The 17,406-nt window shown below is 45.6% G+C and overlaps 1 protein-coding gene across 6 annotated transcripts in view; it reads right to left on the bottom strand.

Annotated features, from left to right (window-relative positions):
• Heatr5a (HEAT repeat containing 5A) overlaps positions 1-17,406 on the bottom strand; it is a 98,118-nt gene that overhangs the window by 5,425 nt on the left and 75,287 nt on the right. For all 6 annotated transcript variants that reach the window (XM_040743111.1, XM_040743110.1, XM_040743113.1 and 3 more), the window contains 6 exons: positions 15,018-15,240; positions 11,933-12,178; positions 10,226-10,353; positions 8,196-8,343; positions 7,363-7,635; positions 3,359-3,583 (listed from right to left, as the gene is read on the bottom strand). In XM_040743111.1, the coding sequence (XP_040599045.1) occupies positions 3,359-3,583; positions 7,363-7,635; positions 8,196-8,343; positions 10,226-10,353; positions 11,933-12,178; positions 15,018-15,240 (1,243 nt within the window). The remainder of the gene's footprint in view (positions 1-3,358; positions 3,584-7,362; positions 7,636-8,195; positions 8,344-10,225; positions 10,354-11,932; positions 12,179-15,017; positions 15,241-17,406) is intronic.

Genomic DNA, 17,406 nt, shown 5'->3' with positions numbered 1-17,406 from the left:
TGCGTCAGGTGCAATGGAAGTGCTTGCACCACTGTTCTGTAATTTTCACCTTGCATTTTGTTAACATTAGTGCCAGGGAAACAGCTTAGCACTCTGTCTACATATCTACTCAACAGTAGAGAAAAGTCTGAAAACAGTGTGGCGGTCACACCTCAGTTTGAATGAGTTTTTCTTTTATTATTGAGGCAGGGTCTAATGCAGCTTAGGCCGGCTTCAATTTGCTATGTAGCTGAGGATGACCCTGAATTTGTGTTTGTTTTGGTTTTTCAAGATAGGGTTTCTCTGTGTAGCCCTGTCTGCCCTGGAACTTGCTCTGTAGACCAGGCTGGCATGGAACTCAGAGGTCTGCCTGCCTTTGCCTCCTGAGTGCTGGGATTACAAGTGTATAATGCCACACCTGGTTTATGTGCTCCTGGGACTGAACCTAGGGCTGGCCTACTAGGGTACATCTATGGTCTACTTCTTTTTATTTATTTTTTTGAGACATGATTTCACTCTGAAGCTTTGGCTGGCCTGGACATCACAACACAGACCAGAGTGGCTTCAAATTTTCAGTGGTCTTCCAGTCCAATTTCCCATGGCTTGGATTAGGATTATAAGTGTGAACCATTTTCTATTAGAATAAGTTACCTTCATTTTTCAAAGTGATATTCTAATTAAATATTTTTAATGAAGCCGGGCATTGGTGGCACACGCCTTTAATCCCAGCACTCGGGAGGCAGAGGTAGGTGGATCTCTGTGAGTTCAAGGCCATCCTGGTCTACAAAGAGAGTTCCAGGATAGCCTCCAAAGCCACAGAGAAACCCTGTCTCGAAAAAAAAAAAAAAAAAAGTGTGCAAGGTGCTGGGACAGAACCCAGGGCTTTGTGCATGTCAGACAATACTCCATCAACTGAGCACACACCCAGCGCACTAGATGGCTATCACTTACAAACAAACGACACGCGTAAACAGTAGCATCAGTCATAGTGATTCAGTAAGTACTTAAAACCTTGTGCCAGCCAGTCCTTCTTAGCTAATGAGAATGCAACTTCATTATCAAGTGGGGGATCAAATAAAGAGCTTAGGTTCAGCGAGTAACAAGGTCCATGCCTAAAAAACACACCGAAAACAAACAAGCGAACAAAATTAGACAAGCCCGGCAGTTTCTATCTCAGTGAGTTGAGGCCAGCCTGGTCTACAGAACTAGGTCTAGAACAGCTAGGCTACACAAAGAAATCCTGTCTTGAAAAACCAAACTAAAACAACAAGAACAAATCTATAGAAAGGAGCAATGTGGTGGCTCAAGCCTATAATCTGAGCACGTGGGAGGCTGGGGCAGGTGCCTCTGGAATTCAAAGCTATCCTCTGCAAGAGAATTCAACCTCAGCCTGGGCTACAGGAGACCCCGTCTCACAAATTGAAAACAAAACCATTCAACACGCCTTACACAGTGGCTCAGGATAAGTGACACTGGGTGGGTGGAGTCTTGAGTCACCACCGGGGCCGACACCCGAGGTGGGGGGTGCAGAGAGCAGTTCATGGAGGTTGAGTTGCACACAAGTAACACAGTGAACCACACAGCAGAGCCTGAGTGCCCCGGCCCAGCCAGGCATCTGTTCCTGGCAGTAGCACTTTGTTTGTAAGAAACACAAGTGTGGTCATTTGCCCACGACACCGAAGTCAGGATAGCAGACAGTGTGACTCCAGAAAATACAATGGCTCCTGGGGGCTCTCCTGCTTCCTGTCCAGCCAAGTCATCTGCAGCACACTCAGCTATTTAGTTCAGGACACATACTTTCCTTCGCCCACTCCTCCTAAGCTCCTTTACTGCCCCCGTGTCTACTGGGGGTGGATGAAAAGTGTGCTTAAGCAGTAGCCTCTCTTGGGGCCCAAGCGGCAAAGAGCAGGCCCTTGCCAACTGCTGTCTGACTGAGTCATCTTGGAATCTAATCCGCTAGCTGTAGCCCAGCCAATGTCCTAGTGCTAACTTCATGAGAGGTCAAGTCCTGAGCCTCAGAAACTAACAGGTAGTAAATGTTTTTCTCTTTTACTCAACCAGGTTCTTTTGTTTGTTTGTCTGAGACAGGGTCTGGCCTGGCCAGGCTGGCCCTGAATTCGCTATCTAACAAAGGATGGCTTTGAACTCCAGATTTTCACGCTTCTACTGCCAAAAGTTGGGATGCCAGGCAGCATCAGGTCCAGCTGGGAGGAGACTTGTTACACTGCAAACACTTGACTGTTTATGATCAGCTCCTATTAATTTATGTTAATAGTTGGTCTAATATGCAAGTCCTGGCTTGATGCACAACTGAGAGAAAGGGAAGTTTGTTATGATGGACAACATAAAAACTAAGACTTCTCCATCTTTACCTCCTCTTCCTCCCTGATGTTGGCAGAGGTTAACGATTTAAACGGACTATAAGTTTACTCAAGCCGGGCGTTGGTGGCGCACGCTTTTAATCCCAGCACTTGGGAGGCAGAGGCAGGCGGATCACTGTGAGTTCGAGACCAGCCTGGTCTACCAAGCGAGTTCCAGGACAGCCTCCAAAGCCACAGGGAAACCCTGTCTCGAAAAAAACAAACAAACAAAAAAAAAAGTTTACTCAAATTGTGCTGTACTTTATTCCATCCTGACACTGCCCACTCTACACCTCCTTCTTTCACTAGTGGGGGCTCTGAAAAATAAAACCTTGCCAGGCGATGGCATGGACTAGTAATGCCAGCAATAGGGAGCAGGATGATGCTGAGTTCAAAACAATCCTGGGCTACACGGCATGATTCTGTGTGTCTCTGGGAAAACAACAATAATATTTGTTGACCCTGTCTGTACTTCTTCCAAGGTCTGTCTGTCTGGGAGGAGCTCATCTGGACCGCTGTCTTTAGCTCTCATCTGGACCAAAGCACTCCCTACTCCCTACGCCACACTCTACTATGCTTCTTATTTATTTATTTATTTAGGTTTTTTTGAGACAGGGTTTCTCTGTATAACAGCCCTGGCTGTCCTGGAGCTCACTCTGTAGACCAGGCTGCCCTCTGAACTCGGAGCTCCACCTGCCTCTGTCTCCCAAGTGCTAAGACTAAAGGCGTGTGTCACCGCCTTTCTTTGCTTAGGCTTCTGTGATGGAATTCTTCTGAGTTTCTTCCCATCACTATTTGGGTCCTCTTCTTGCTGCACAAACTCAAATCGAGTGAGTCATGCCACCCGTAAATAGGACAAGGAGGGGTGGGGATAAGGTCTATCTGAACACTTTACACGTCCTCTGGGTCTGCAATACGGCCTCTTCTAGGTGAGACTACCAATATGATCAACTGAGCAGCTCATCCTGGAAACAAAGGCCGTGCCTCTCCCTTTAAAGCCTGCCAACAGCCCTGCTGACCTGGGCTCCAACAGTCAAGCACAGTTGCTAGAGCACTCTGGAGGAGGCTGGTCCAAGCTGCCTGGCTCTTTTCTGCGCGGGCCATCGGGGAAGTTAGGATCCCTTTCAGAGCTTGCAGGGAGGCCGTGACTGTTGAGGACAACTGGCCTCCAGGTAACTTCACAGCAGTTTCTCTGAGGACTCCAATTGCAAGGTACAGTATAGTAGGAAGAATCGAGATGCTTCCTGCAAGATGGAAGTAAAACTGTATGTCAGCAGGCATGTTTTCTAACGTCCTCAAGCAGGGCTGCAGAGACAGCTCATCAGCTACTTGTTGCTCCTGCAGAAGACCTGAGACAATGCTCTCTTTTGACCTCTGTGAGAACCAGGAATGTACATGTTACACACACATATCTTCTGGCAAAACATCCACACACATAAAATGAAAAAACCCTAGAGCATTTCCCATAAATTATAACTATCGAGAAAATTCAGTAACTCAATTAAAAAAAAAAAAAAGGGTGTCATTAGCCTGAGGGCTGCCCATCGGCCGACACTGGTTAGCTAGCGTTCCCTGCCTTCCTAGTACCGGGACTACAAATGTGTGCAAGCATGCCCAGCTCTTTTGAATGTGCTTCTGGAAATCTAATTCAAGTCCTTAAGCTTTCAAGGCAATCCATTTATCACATGAACCATCTCCCCATCAACTATAATTTCTGTAGATGGATCAAATTCTGATAGTTGTAACTGAAAATGCTATTTTTGTTGCATCACTTTAGTATTAAACTTTTGACATTGTCATTTTGACATTTCATTTTTTTTTTTTCGAGACAGGGTTTCTTCTGTGTAGCTTTGGAGGCTGCCCTGGAAATCGCTCTATAGACCAGGTTGGTCTCGAACTCACAGAGATCCGCCTGCCTCTGCCTCCTGAGTGCTGGGATTAAAGGCGTGTGCCACCAACACCCAGCTTGTTTTTTTTTTTTTTTTCAAGACAAGGTTTTTCTGTATAGCCCTGGCTGTCCTGGAACTCATTCTGTAGACCGGACTGGCCTCACTCAACTCACAGAGATCCTCCTGCCTCTGTCTCCTGAGTGCTGGGATTAAAGGCATGTGCCACCAACGCCCGGCACCTTTCCAATCTTATTTGCTCTAGTTTATTTATTTTCTGTTGTTTTGAGACAGGACATCACTGTGTATCCAGGTTGGGTCTGAACTACTGGCTCTTCTGTCTCAGACTCTAGAGAGCTGACATTACAGGTGTGTACCTCTGTCAAGCCTATCTTCACATTTTGAGGTATACAATTTAGCAGCTCTAAGCATATTCACAATGTGAGATAGGTTTCACCACTATTCCACTTATTTAAAATATTTTTACAATATCTTTGTTTTGGGCATTGTAGTAGTTTGACTATATTTGGCCCCATAAGCTCATAGGGAGCGATACTATTGGAGATATGACCTTGTTGGGGGAATGTGTCACTGTGGGGGTGGACTTTGAGATCTCCTATATTCAGGCCACACCCAGTGTGGCACACTGGTGCTCCTGCTGTCTGCAGATTAAGATTTGGGACTTCTCCAGCACCGTGTCTGCCTGCACACCGCCATGATGATAATGGACTAAACCTCTGAACTGTAAGTGAGCCACCTCAATTAAGTGTCTTCCTTTATAAAATTTGCTGAGGTTACCAGGTGGTGGTTCACACCTTTAATCCCAGCACTCGGGAGGCAGAGGGAGGTGGATCTCTGAGTTTGAGGCCAGACTGATCTACAGAGCGAGTTCCAGGACAGCCTCCAAAGCTACAGAGGAACCCTGTCTCGAATAAAAAACAAACAAACCAAAAAGCAAAAGCAAAAACAAAACAACAAAAAATGAAGCAAAAGTTTCACAGTCACTAAAGGGTTGAAATCAACTGTAAGTTTAATGTTAATATGGAAGCCACACCTGGTGGCACAGGCTGTTTAAGCCTGAGGTATCAGAATCATTCTGTAGCGTGAGCTGGGGACAAAGTTCAAGACCAACATAAGCAAGTTAGTGAGACCCTGTCTCAAAATGTTAGCAAAACAAAGAAATAAACAACAACCACAACAAACGGGGGAGGGAGGACGGGCATGTTCCTCAACGGTCAGGGACCTGTCTCAAAAATATGAAGCCCTGTAGTTCCCGGAAAAAACAAGTCTAATTTTCCTGGCTATTATTTAGCGAAACTCTGTCTGTCTGTCTGTCTACCTTTTTGCCTAGACAGGGTTTTTCTGGGTAGCTCTAGCTGTCCTGGAACTCACTCTGTAGACCAGGCTGGCCTCAAACTCGGAGACGCCTGCCTCTGGCTCCCGAGTGCTGGGATTAAAGGTCTGTGCCACTACTGCCCAGCCCTCAGATCTTTGAAATAAGAAATCTTTTCTATTATTTATTATGTGTAGGGGTGCACACATACCATGGTATGCATATAGAGGTCAGAGGACAACCTGCAATAATTAGTTGGTTCTGGGACTGAACTCAGGGTTGTCAGGTTTGGTGGAAAGCACCTTTACCAAAACTATGTGGCAGATTTTAAAAAATATCTTCGTGTGTGTGTGTTCTCCATCTTATTTTCTGAGACAGTCTCCAACTGAACCTGGAAACCTGGAGCTCATCAACGGCTGGAATGGCTGCCTCATGACTGTTAGCATCTCTTTGTCCTCTCCCACGGCACTGGAGTTACAGATATGCACTGCCATGCTCAGCTTTTATGAGGGTTCTGGGGATATAAACTCAGCTACCATGCTTGCGCGAGGGGCACTTCACCCACTGAGCCATCTTCTCAGCTCCTGTGCTAGATTTTGTACAGAATACATATTTTAGCTGGAAATAAGATACATCTACACACATATTATCTTTTATACACAATAGTTACACATAATGTATTTACATGTTGGAGAAAGCTACAGATCTTCATATAGAAATAACATATGTACATGAACAAAGAAAACTCTGCATGAGCAGGTTTCTAGGAAAACAACTTCTGACATGGAGACTGGAGTTGAACTTTGAAGAAAGAAAACATTTAAAAAGCTGGCTCCATGCAGTATGGGCTGTAGGAGCCTGATGACCCGAATTTGATCCCTAGAACCATAACAAAGGCTGGCCATAGTGGTGAACGGGTGATTCCAACAATCCCATGGGGAGGAGGGAGGCTGTAGATCAGCTACCCACAGGATGCACCACAGTGGCAGAAACAGCAGACACTGCTCCAAATACACGCAAGAACGACTCCTGGACAGGCGCCCTCAGAGCAGTGCAGACGTGGTGACAGAGTGCCCCACAATTAGGTCGTTTCAGCTCCCAGGAAGCACGGACGACTGCAAACAGCAGATGAATAGGAAGCTTTCTGGGACGCGGTGGATTCAGCAGAGCCTACAGAGCCCTAAAAGCTATTTGAAAGAATTGAATGGATTTGCTCTGCAACAGAGCAGGGCATCATGACAAATTTGTCATCGCGGAGTCAGAACTATCCACCAGATGTCCTACACTGAAAAAACGGCCAGGCAAGTACTACTACTTGTTCTACTATACTGTCAGCTGGAGGCAGTATTTTAAAGAGATGGTCAGGGCACACCCTCACATGCTCCAGGCCGGGGTTCGATGCCTAGATCTGGAAAAGGGAGCAATCACAGAAAGAGCATTCATCTAACATGTTTGCTGTGTACTTCACTGTCGCCTTTTTGGTGGAACAAATCATATTAGACTGCAAACCTAATCTCACAGGATCATAAAAAGTACTCAAAGGTTTGGGTCTGTAGTCATTCAATGGGAAAATAGCCAGCAACTAGGCCATTTCTCGCCCTCTAGGGCAGATGTCAGCCTGTGGATCACGCACGGCTCATTGGGGGTGGTTGCATATCAGATTTACATTACGATTCATAACATAAACAAAGTGCAATGAAATGATTTTACGGTGGGGTTGGCACAGCATGAAGAGCTGTGTTAAGGGTTGCAGTGTTAGGAGGCTGAGAGCACTGCTCTCGGGTCCATGTACAGCACAGCTTACCTTCAGGAGAGCACACTGCAGGAAGCTCAGCAAGGATGACCAGGGCAGCTGCGACCAGCTTGCTTCCTTCCTCTGACAGGGTCTGCGGCTTTGCAGCTTTGACTCTTGGGCCACCTGTCAGCTTAGGGCTTAGTTCTGGGAGTTGTCTAACGAGGATACAGACGCACAGTTCCAGGGTTGCAAACACCAACGACTTCCCAGGCACAAGTCCTCCTGTGTCCTTTCCTTCACCAAACTCTGGCAGGGTTTCCTTCTCAGAGGCTCCATCATCAACTAAGAGACAGGGAACAATGCCTGAGAAATGGTGCTTGTTTGGCTTCAAGTAGAGAGCAATTTAATTCATTTCTGGAAGGGCAATCACTCAGTGGCTCAAGCGTTAGGTTTGCAAAGCTGAAGGAAAAAGCAGCTCTCAAGTTAAAGGTGGCTGTCTGTCTTTCTTATGACTTCCTTACTGCAATGGATGAAACAAAACAATCCTTATAACCTATCTATCTCTTTGCCGTTACAAAGGAGAACCTGATGGCAGCAGCTCCAACAGTGACTCTGTCATCTTACGGACTGGCAGTGGCTGGGCACTACGATCAGAACCCAGTCCCTGATGCCACGGGAAGCCGCGCACCTGCCCCTATCTCTGCACTTCTACTTTTTATGTACTTATGCCCCCTTTGCCCTGGTTACAACAGCACTAAGACTGCCCGGCTACTCTGAGCAGCACTTCTGAAAACGACAATGCTGCGGGGCAGTGTGCTCAGGGCTTGGTGGAGTGCCCGCTAGCATGCAGACGCCCTCCACTTGATCCCCAGAACTGGAATAACCAGTTAGTCAACACTCACCTTCTGCACTGCGTCTTCTCTCTCTCACATGTTCTTGAGCTGCACAGGTAATCTGCCTAACCACTTCAAGAGAAGCCAGCTGAATGGCAGGGGACTCTCGGGTCAAAATCACTCGGTGTAGCACATTCAGCAATTCAATACCCAAGTCCTGTCAGAAAACACGGAGTGGACACTATTAAAATTACATTCGTGTGTGTGTGTGTGTGTGTGTGTGTGTGTGTGTGTGTGTGTGTGTGTGTGTGTGTGTGTGTGTGTGTGTGTAAAAATAACAATGCTAAGCCGGGCGCTGGTGGCGCACGCCTTTAATCCCAGCACTCGGGAGGCAGAGGCAGGCAGATCTCTGTGAGTTTGAGGCCAGCCTGGTCTACAGAGTGAGTTCCAGGTCAGCTTCTAAAGCAATATAGAAAAACCCTTCTCGAAAACAAAAAACAAAACAAAACAAAACAAACAAACAAACAAAAAACAATGCTAATTGCTGTGACAAAATTCAGAAACAGAGAATTTAATAAGTTCTTTTTAAAATATAAACTTACTGCCAGAGCAGTATACAGCGACACTTATTTTTGTTGTAGCCCTGCCTGGCCTCAAACTTGCAAAGGATGACCTCAAACTCCTAATTCTCCAGCCTCTGTCCCCTCAATGCAGGAATTTCTGGTGTGTATGTATGACCATGTCTGGCTTGTAACATTTTAACCAATTTCAGAACATTTTTTGGCTCATTCTGGTGGGAGACGGCACTATGAGAAAAGACCATTTTCATCCAAGTTCTAAAATGATATTGGAGACGTAGCCAAAAAAGCATAAAGGATGATATGTCGATTCCATGACAAAAAATTAAAGTTTTCTTGTACTAATAAAGCATGAAGGAAATCCCTACTCTATTTCCCCTTTTCCTTCTCTAAAATTTTATTTTATGTGTATGAATATTTCATCTGAACATATGTACGGTGTTGGAGGAGGTCAGAAGGGTGCATAGACCCCTTGGAGGTGGAGTTACAGGTGTGGGTGTCAGGAACCGAACCTGGGTCCTCCACAAGAGGAGCAAGTGCTCCTAACCACTGGGCCACCCCTCCAGCTGCCTCCCTTCTCTTTGTCATTAGTTATTCTGGTTGCTTTCTTTCATTTGAAAACTCGGAGTGAATTTGTTGTTTTTAGGAGGTAAAAGCACTTGTCACTGCTGAGGACAAGCACTAGTTCCAGGGTTACCTCTGAGGGCTCCCTCGGGAACATGCAAATGTACATAGGCACACACCCATCCCTACACATATGTATAAATGAAATTAAAAAACTGTTTGAAAGCACCCAAAAAATAGCCAGGCATAGAAGCACGTGCCTTTCAGAGGTAGAGAGAGGCGAGTGTATCTCTGAGTTAGAGTCAGCCTGGTTTACACGGTGAGTCCCAGGACAGCCAGGGCTGTTTAGTGAGACCCTGTCTTGAAAAAAGCACCCCCCCACTGGAACAAAGAAAAAAAATCACAATACAGTTTATAATTTAGTCAAGGTCAATTCAACTCAGATAGAACCCCAGCTAATGCTTTAAGCCTAATTAGTGATAGAACTTTAACCCTAACTGATTAAATAAGGACTTAGGAAATCACAGAACCCACTTACAACCATCGCTAGAGATAGGACAAATCACGCACGCCGCTAGGGGGCCTCCCTAGCCGCATTTCCTCTAAGAAGTCAGAGGAAGAGCCACGCTCTGCAGCCATCCTTGTACCATGGCCCGACTGCAGACCAGGAAGAGAACGCAGACAACAGGGTATTGTGTAGTGGACAGCGGCCCACATCAGGTACACTGTGTGAGGTAGAGACGAGTGCAGAGGCGGCTCACAGGAAGAAACGATCACTGACAGAACAATGGCTACTGTGCCAGAGAAAGCAGACAGGTCCTCCCGGCATGGCAGGAGGCAGGGAACACGGCTGTGCCGCGATTTCTTTTCCTTCCGTCATCTCTGCTCAGCTCTGTTCACTGTAGTAACCTGAATACATTCTGTCCTTTAAAGCCCACTCAAAGCACAGTCCATCACCTGGTCACTGCCAATCTTAGATCTGGGCCAAGGAGCATCGAGAAGGGCCAGCAGCGCCCGCAGACAAGCGGTGAGGCTCTCCATGGTGGCATCTGAGCGCAGGGAACACAGGAACTCTACACTGATCCCTGGAAAGACAGAGAGGAGGCTTCTTAGAGTCTTAGTCCAGAGTTAGGTAAGTCCACTGCCACAAGATAAACAGCGACTTCGCAAAAGACGGCACAGTTAATGATAATACAGTTCTAGATGTGTGTGTGTGTGTGTGTGTGTGATGTAGTCGCTGGTCTTGAACTTGTGTTGGATTCTTTGTTTTTTTTTTTTTTTTTTTTACGAGCCAGGGTTTCTCTGTATTGTTTTGGAGGCTGTCGGTCCAGCCCAGCCTCGAACTCACAGAGATCCGCCTGCCTGTGCCTCCCGAGTGCTGGGATTAAAGGCGTGCTCCACCATTGCCCGGCTTTGTGTTGGATTCTCGATCCTCCTGTTTCTATCTCCCAAGTGATGGGATTATACCTAATTTTTTTCTTTCCTTTTTTAAAAAAATTAAAAGTAACTTTAGTGGCTGAAGAGATGGCTCAGTGGTTAAAGAATACTAACTGCTCTTCCAGAGGATCTGGGGATCTGACACCTGACTTCTGTGGGCATGGAGCATGTAAGTGGTGGGCAGATACACATGCAGGCAAAACACAATAATTTAAAATTCAAAAGGGCTGTGTGTATGTGTGTGTGTGTGCACGCGTGTATGTGTGTATGCATGCAGGTGCCTACAGAGATCTGAAGAGGGTGTTGAATCCTTGAAGCTGGAGCTACAGGTGATTTTGAGTAGCCTGAAGTTGGTGCTGGGAACTGAACTCAGGTCCTCTGGAAGAGCGGCAATGGCTCTTAACCGTGGAGTCCCCTGATTTTCTTTTTAAGAAGTCACTGGGCACATGTTCTTGAGACCTGCAACTTTTGGGAGCAGCCCACTGAAAACATGCCAGCACATTCCCATTTTTTTAAGTATATGCCAGGGAATTCCGAGCACTGACAGAAGCACTCATCTTTTAAAGTCTGGAGAGGCTGGAAAGAGGGCTCAGCGGTTACGGGTACACAGCTCTTTCAGAAGACCCGAGTTCAGTTCCAGCATCCACACTGGCAGCCCACAGCTGTCAGTGACGCCAGTTCCACAGGACCCACAGCCTCCTCCTGGCCTCAGTGGGCACCTACACTCACATGCACATGCAGACACAGCAGGCCCACACACACACACACACACACACACACACACACACACACACACACACACACACACACACACACACACACACGACAAAGCAAACAAAACTACGGGGAGCAGGAAGTGGTGTCATGCTTCTGAGATCCTGTCACAAAACAACCCCCCTTTCCCACCAATCAAAGCCCTCACCCAGGACCGAACCCACACCCTTGTGCTTGCTAGGCAAGCCCTCCACCGCTGAGCTAAATCCCCACACAAAACCTTTGTAAAAAGAAAGGAACTAAGCTTCTCTCACAATTTCTATAATTTAAAACTGTAATAGGACTCTAGACTTAATATAATAAAGTTTGTAATTTTATAAAATATACACAATACCTAGTTTCATTAATGATGTCACTAACAACCAGCAAAGAATGAGCTGGCAGTCACCAGGAGGAGGCAGTTAGGCTCAACTCAAGGGTAAGCCCTCTAGTCCTATAAGCTCTTTTGCTGACCTAAAATGAGATGGAACCTGTCAGTGTAGACATCCTCCGGGGACTTGACCGCAGCCCCAGATGACGACGAGCCCTGACACATGGAAGTCGGAGTTACAGGCCTTGAGAGATTGGCAGCTCCTTCATCTGGGTCAGCGAAGCCAGTGCTGGTGAGCCACAGCGCTGCGGCGTGGAGGATGAGGGCCCAGGAGCTGTGATAATGCAGCTTTGCGTTTTCGCTGGTCTCGGCTGTGTAGAAGGCACCGCCTACCAAAGGAGGAAGCAGTCAGTGGATAAGCTCAGCTGTTCACACAGTGCATTTGTAAGGCCTCTAGGCAGTCCCCGCCCCCAGGCCAGCGCTCTCTGTATCAGCACACAGGTGCTGTCTGTTCTGGGGTATGACATACACGAACTTTCTCTCCAGTCGGCTGTCCGTGACTCATCTTACTGTGCCCCACATTGCTGGACATTTGCACATGCTGCTAAGCGGCAATATTCTACTACTAATGTCTGATTTCTCCTGGGATTATGTCTGTTGGGTGTTGATGTAAGTTTCTGCCATGCCTAGTCCCACAACCGTTTAGTCCCAAATAAACACACAGAGGCTTATATTAATTGTAAACTGCTTGGCCTATTGCTCAGGCTGATTACTATCTAGCTCTTAAGAACTTAAATTAACCCATAATTCTTTTTTTTTTTTATTTGAAGACAGGGTTTCTCTGTATTGTTTTGGAGGCTGTCCTGAAACTCGCTTCGTAGACCAGGCTGGCCTCGAACTCATAGAGATCCGATTGCCTCTGCCTCCCCGAGTGCTGGGATTAAAGGCGTGCACCACCAACACCTGGCTAATTTATAATTCTTATCTATGTCTAGCCACATGGCTTGGTGCCTTTTCTCAGTAAGGCATTCTCATCTTGCTTCCTCTGAGTCTGGCTGGTGACTCACTCTCTGCCTTCCTCTTCTCAGCATTCTCTAAGTCTGGGAGCTCACCTATACTTCCTGCCTAGTTACTGGCCATCAGCATTTTATTAAACCGATGTGAGTGACATATCTTTACAGTGTACAAGAGCATTATCCCACATCAGTTGGGTCCTAGGGTTGATTTACAGGTAACTTTGTAAGAATTTGAAGGCCGAGCCAGGTGTGGTGTACATGTTTATAATCTCTGCACTGTGGAGGGGAAGATCAGGAGCTCAAGGCTAGTCTCAGCCACTAGGGAGGTGAGGCCTCCAGTGGGCTGCATACCAGAAAAAGGGAGTGGTAGAGTGTTTATTCAGCATGTGTGAGATCCTAAGTCCAATTCTCAGCACTAAACATACATAGACTCTCCCTCCCTCCCCACCCCACACATGGTGGGGGGGGAGAGAAAATACAACTAAAAAAATTAGAGAAAGGACTGTTGAAATCACTCTGGGACTTGTCATGTAAGTTTGAGGACATGAATTCAGATTCCCAAACCCATATAAGACTGGATGTGGTAGGTCATACATCTGCAGTGCCAGCGCTCCTACGGGGAAGCAGAAGACTAAGACAGGAACACAGGAGAATTCCCAGTAACTTGTGGGTCAGCAGGAGAGATCCTGGCTCAAATAAGGTGGATGGTGAGGAACATGTCAACATCTGAGGTTCTACTCCAAACCTGCAAATGTGCCAAGGCGTCTGCCCATACAAACTGATATAGACACACACACAAGATTAACAAGACAAAACAAAACAAAAAAACTTGGAAAGCAAATCTCTCTTTCTTTCTCTCTTATTTTTTTTTTTAAGACAGGGTTTCTCTGAAGCTTTGGGGCCTGTCCTGGAACTTTCTCTGTAGACTAGGTAGCCTCTAACTCACAGAGATCCTCCTGCCTCTGCCTCCTGGGTTCTGGGATTAAAGGCGTGCGCCACCACTGCCTAGCGCTAATCTCTTTTTTCTTAAACTTTTTATGTTTCCTTATTTGTTGATTTTTACGTGTGTGTGTGTGTTTAAGGGCATGCAGAGGTCAGAAGACAATTTTCAGGGGTCAGCTCTCTCCTTTTACTATTGGGTTGCAGGGATTGAACTTGGGTCATGAGGCTTGGGGACAAGCACTTTTACCCATTATGCCATCTGTTTAATTCTTTTGTGTATGCTTGTATGTGTGTATTATTCCTTAGGTACTCGTCACCTCATGTTTTCCCAGACAGGTCTCTTTTCAGCCTGGAACTCACCAAGCTAGATAGGTGAGTCAGTTGTGAGCTTCAGGGAATCTACCTGTGGCTGCCTCCCCAGGGCTGGGGTCAGTGCTCAGGCCTGGCCTTTTCTATGGGAATTCTTAAAATTGGCATCAGGTTCCCATGCACACAAGGTAAATACTTTGCTAACTAAGCCTGCTGCTCAGCCCAACTTCTTAACTTTTAGTCAGTTGACTATGAAATTTTTTTTTTTTTTTTTTTTGAGACAGGGTTTCTCTGTGGCTTTGGAGGCTCCTGGAACTCGCTCTTGTAGACGAGGCTGGTCTCGAACTCACAGAGATCCGCCTACCTCTGCCTCCTGAGTGCTGGGATGAATGGTGTACCCTACCACAGCCTGCACAAAGACTCTTAAGAAATAAAATTTACAAAATACTATTTTTCTACCCTCTAGATTGCCAAAAATTAAACAATGTTAAGTTGGAAAGGTGTGAAGAAACATGCTGGTGGGTACATGGGATATTGAGGCTATTTTGGAGAGGCATTTGGCAGTATCCTTTCTTATGAGGACAGATGACTATGACCTGGGGAATTAAAAACTTCTGGTTGTCAAAAACAAACAAACAAAAAAAAGCTGGGCGTGGTGATGCATGCCTTTAATCCCAGCAGAGGCAGGTGAATCACTGTGAGTTCAAGTCCAGCCTGGTCTACAGAGTGGTTCCAGGACAGTCAGGGCTACACAGGGAAACCCTGTGTTGAAAAACAAAATAAAGCGAAACAAATTTCTGGTTGTCTACATTTAAGGCAACTCCTAGCTGCTTATCCCATGAATAAAAATTGTTCTGGGGGAAAATGTTTCAGCTAAACATCATATACTAACATACTATAGGAGAAATAGTGGAATAGAAACTGTCACTCTAGGAATTATCAATTTATTTTACCTCCTTACCTTCAACAGGAAGTTGGGAGGCAAATTCTGTAGGCAAAGTTAAGAGAGCAAAGTCCTGAAGTGCAGCAAGCCAGAGTCTGCTCAGTGTGCCCAGGTCTGTGCAGACTAAGTCAAGAAGGCCATCAGCAGGAGGGGACCCATTTCTCACACTGTCTTCTGGGTTAACAGCAGTCTTCAAAGTTTGCCTGTGACTTCTATGCCTTTGTACAGCAATTATGTAGACCTGTTAGAAGTTTGTAAGTAGAAGAAAAATCTTGTGTCTGGTGAAACAATACAATGTTTTTTATGCTTTCCTGAAGACACAGGCTTGCTTGCTTTTGAGAACATCCAACCTGAAATGCACTGTGGTATCAAGAAGGTATGTGGGGCTGGAGAGATGGCTCAGCGGTTAAGAGCACATGCTGTTCTTCCAGAGGTCCTGAGTTCAGTTCCCAGCACTCATAACAAGTGGCTCACCACTGTCTGTAATGTGAGTGAGCAGATCCCATGCCCTCTTCTGGCATCTACCACATGCATTGGCAGCACACACTCAAGACACACACAGCATATAACTCGTAAAAATCACTAAAGAAAAAAGAAGGCATGCATGTATAAACACATACAGATTGTAGAAAGATAAAAAAACCATCTCTGGGGACGGAGAGATGGCTTAGCAATGAAGAGTACTGGCTACTCTTGCAGAGGACCTGGGTTCAATTCCTAGCACGTATATGATAGCTTGCAACCATCTGTAACTCCAGTTCCAGGGGATCTGACACCCTCTTCTGACCTCTACAGACGGCAGGCACACATGCAGTGCACACTTACACATGTAGGCAAAACGTTCACACCATAAAACAATAAAATAAATAAATCCAAGAAGAAATAAAAATATATCCCTTGAGATGTCTCAGAGATCATAAACACTGGTAAACATCCTGCCACTATGCACTTTGACCCTATACAAACGACAGAACTCTAGGTTATCCTAATAATCGACCTCACCACCTGGCTGCAGACAGCCATTTCACAACTGAACTGTGGGCACTGAAAGTACGCTTAGCAAAATTACCACCAAGCCACTATAAAAAGGTTTACTTACATAGATTCACGGACTAAAGAATAACTTTAGTCCTATAACTCTAAAACCTAAAAGAGCTGACTTTGAAACAAAACGAAAGAAAAACCTCTGAAATATGTATGTTATGCTAAGCCAAAATAATGGCAAAATTGAACAAATTTAGTTCAGTTTCTATACACAGCACAGTATGAACACTCAAATACTTTACCACAGATATGCTAATATGCTTGATTAAAGGGTCTCTGTTATTGCCCTGACTTCTTAGACAGATGCATAGAATACACACACACTGTATTACTTTTATCCTTAGTTTTGAATTCTAAATGTATCTGACTCCAGGGATTTCAGACAGGGATTAGAGGCTTTTATTACATAGAACATGTTGATCAGTAATTATCTGAGAAAAAACTAAGAGAAGGTAATACATTTAGTGAAAAACAAGATTTAAACTATAAATAACACCACGTGCATAGAAAGTTTTATTTGAAAATGATGTTTTGCTTTTTTGTGTGTGTTTTCAAGATAAGGGTTTCTTTGTATAGCCCTGGCTGGCTTTGAACTCACAGAGATCCACCTGCCTCTGCCTCCAGAGCGCTGGGATAAAGGCGTGTGCCACCGCGACCCAGCTTATATAGTTTCTTTAATTCATTACTGCTCCTGCTTGACTCTAAATGAAGACTGCTTGTCCAATGGAACCCTTTGGTTTACCTTTAAAATTGACTTCTACTTAGCACTTTGACACAGCTGCTGATCTGAGCACGAGAGGTGGAGGCAAGAGAATCACAATCTCACCGCCAGCCTCAGCTACACGGGAGGACTTTGCCTCAGTAAAACCAAAACCAAAACAACAACAACAAAACCAACAAAGTAAAAACAGCCGGGCAGTGGTGGCGCACGCCTTTGATCTCAGCACTTGGGAGGCAGAGGCAGGTGAATCCCTGTGAATTTGAGGCCAGCCTGGTCTACAGAGAGAGTGCCAGGACAGCCAGAGCTACACAGAAAAACCCTGTCTCCAACCCCCCCACTTAAAAAACTCCCCCCAAACCGAACAACAACAACAACAATAACAACAAAAACCAAAAAAAAAACAAAAAAAACAAAAAACAAAAACAAAACCCAAAAACAAAAAACCACCACCACAACAACAACAACAACAAAAAACAACCAAGGTTAGGGTATGGCTCAGAGTTACAGGACTTACCAATATCACACCTGGATCAATCAAGAACCTGGGGTCGATCCTTGGCAAACACATACAGACTAACAAAACCTTCCCCTGCTAAAGTACTTCTTTATAATTGTATTTACAGCCTGCAGTGTTTATGGTGT

Source organism: Mesocricetus auratus, unplaced genomic scaffold (genome assembly GCF_017639785.1).
Source record: "Mesocricetus auratus isolate SY011 unplaced genomic scaffold, BCM_Maur_2.0 Super-Scaffold_15014, whole genome shotgun sequence".
NCBI classification, from domain to species: domain Eukaryota; kingdom Metazoa; phylum Chordata; class Mammalia; order Rodentia; family Cricetidae; genus Mesocricetus; species Mesocricetus auratus.
The sequence above is the reverse complement of the archived record's forward strand: the minus strand, read 5'-3'. Positions and strand labels throughout refer to the sequence as shown.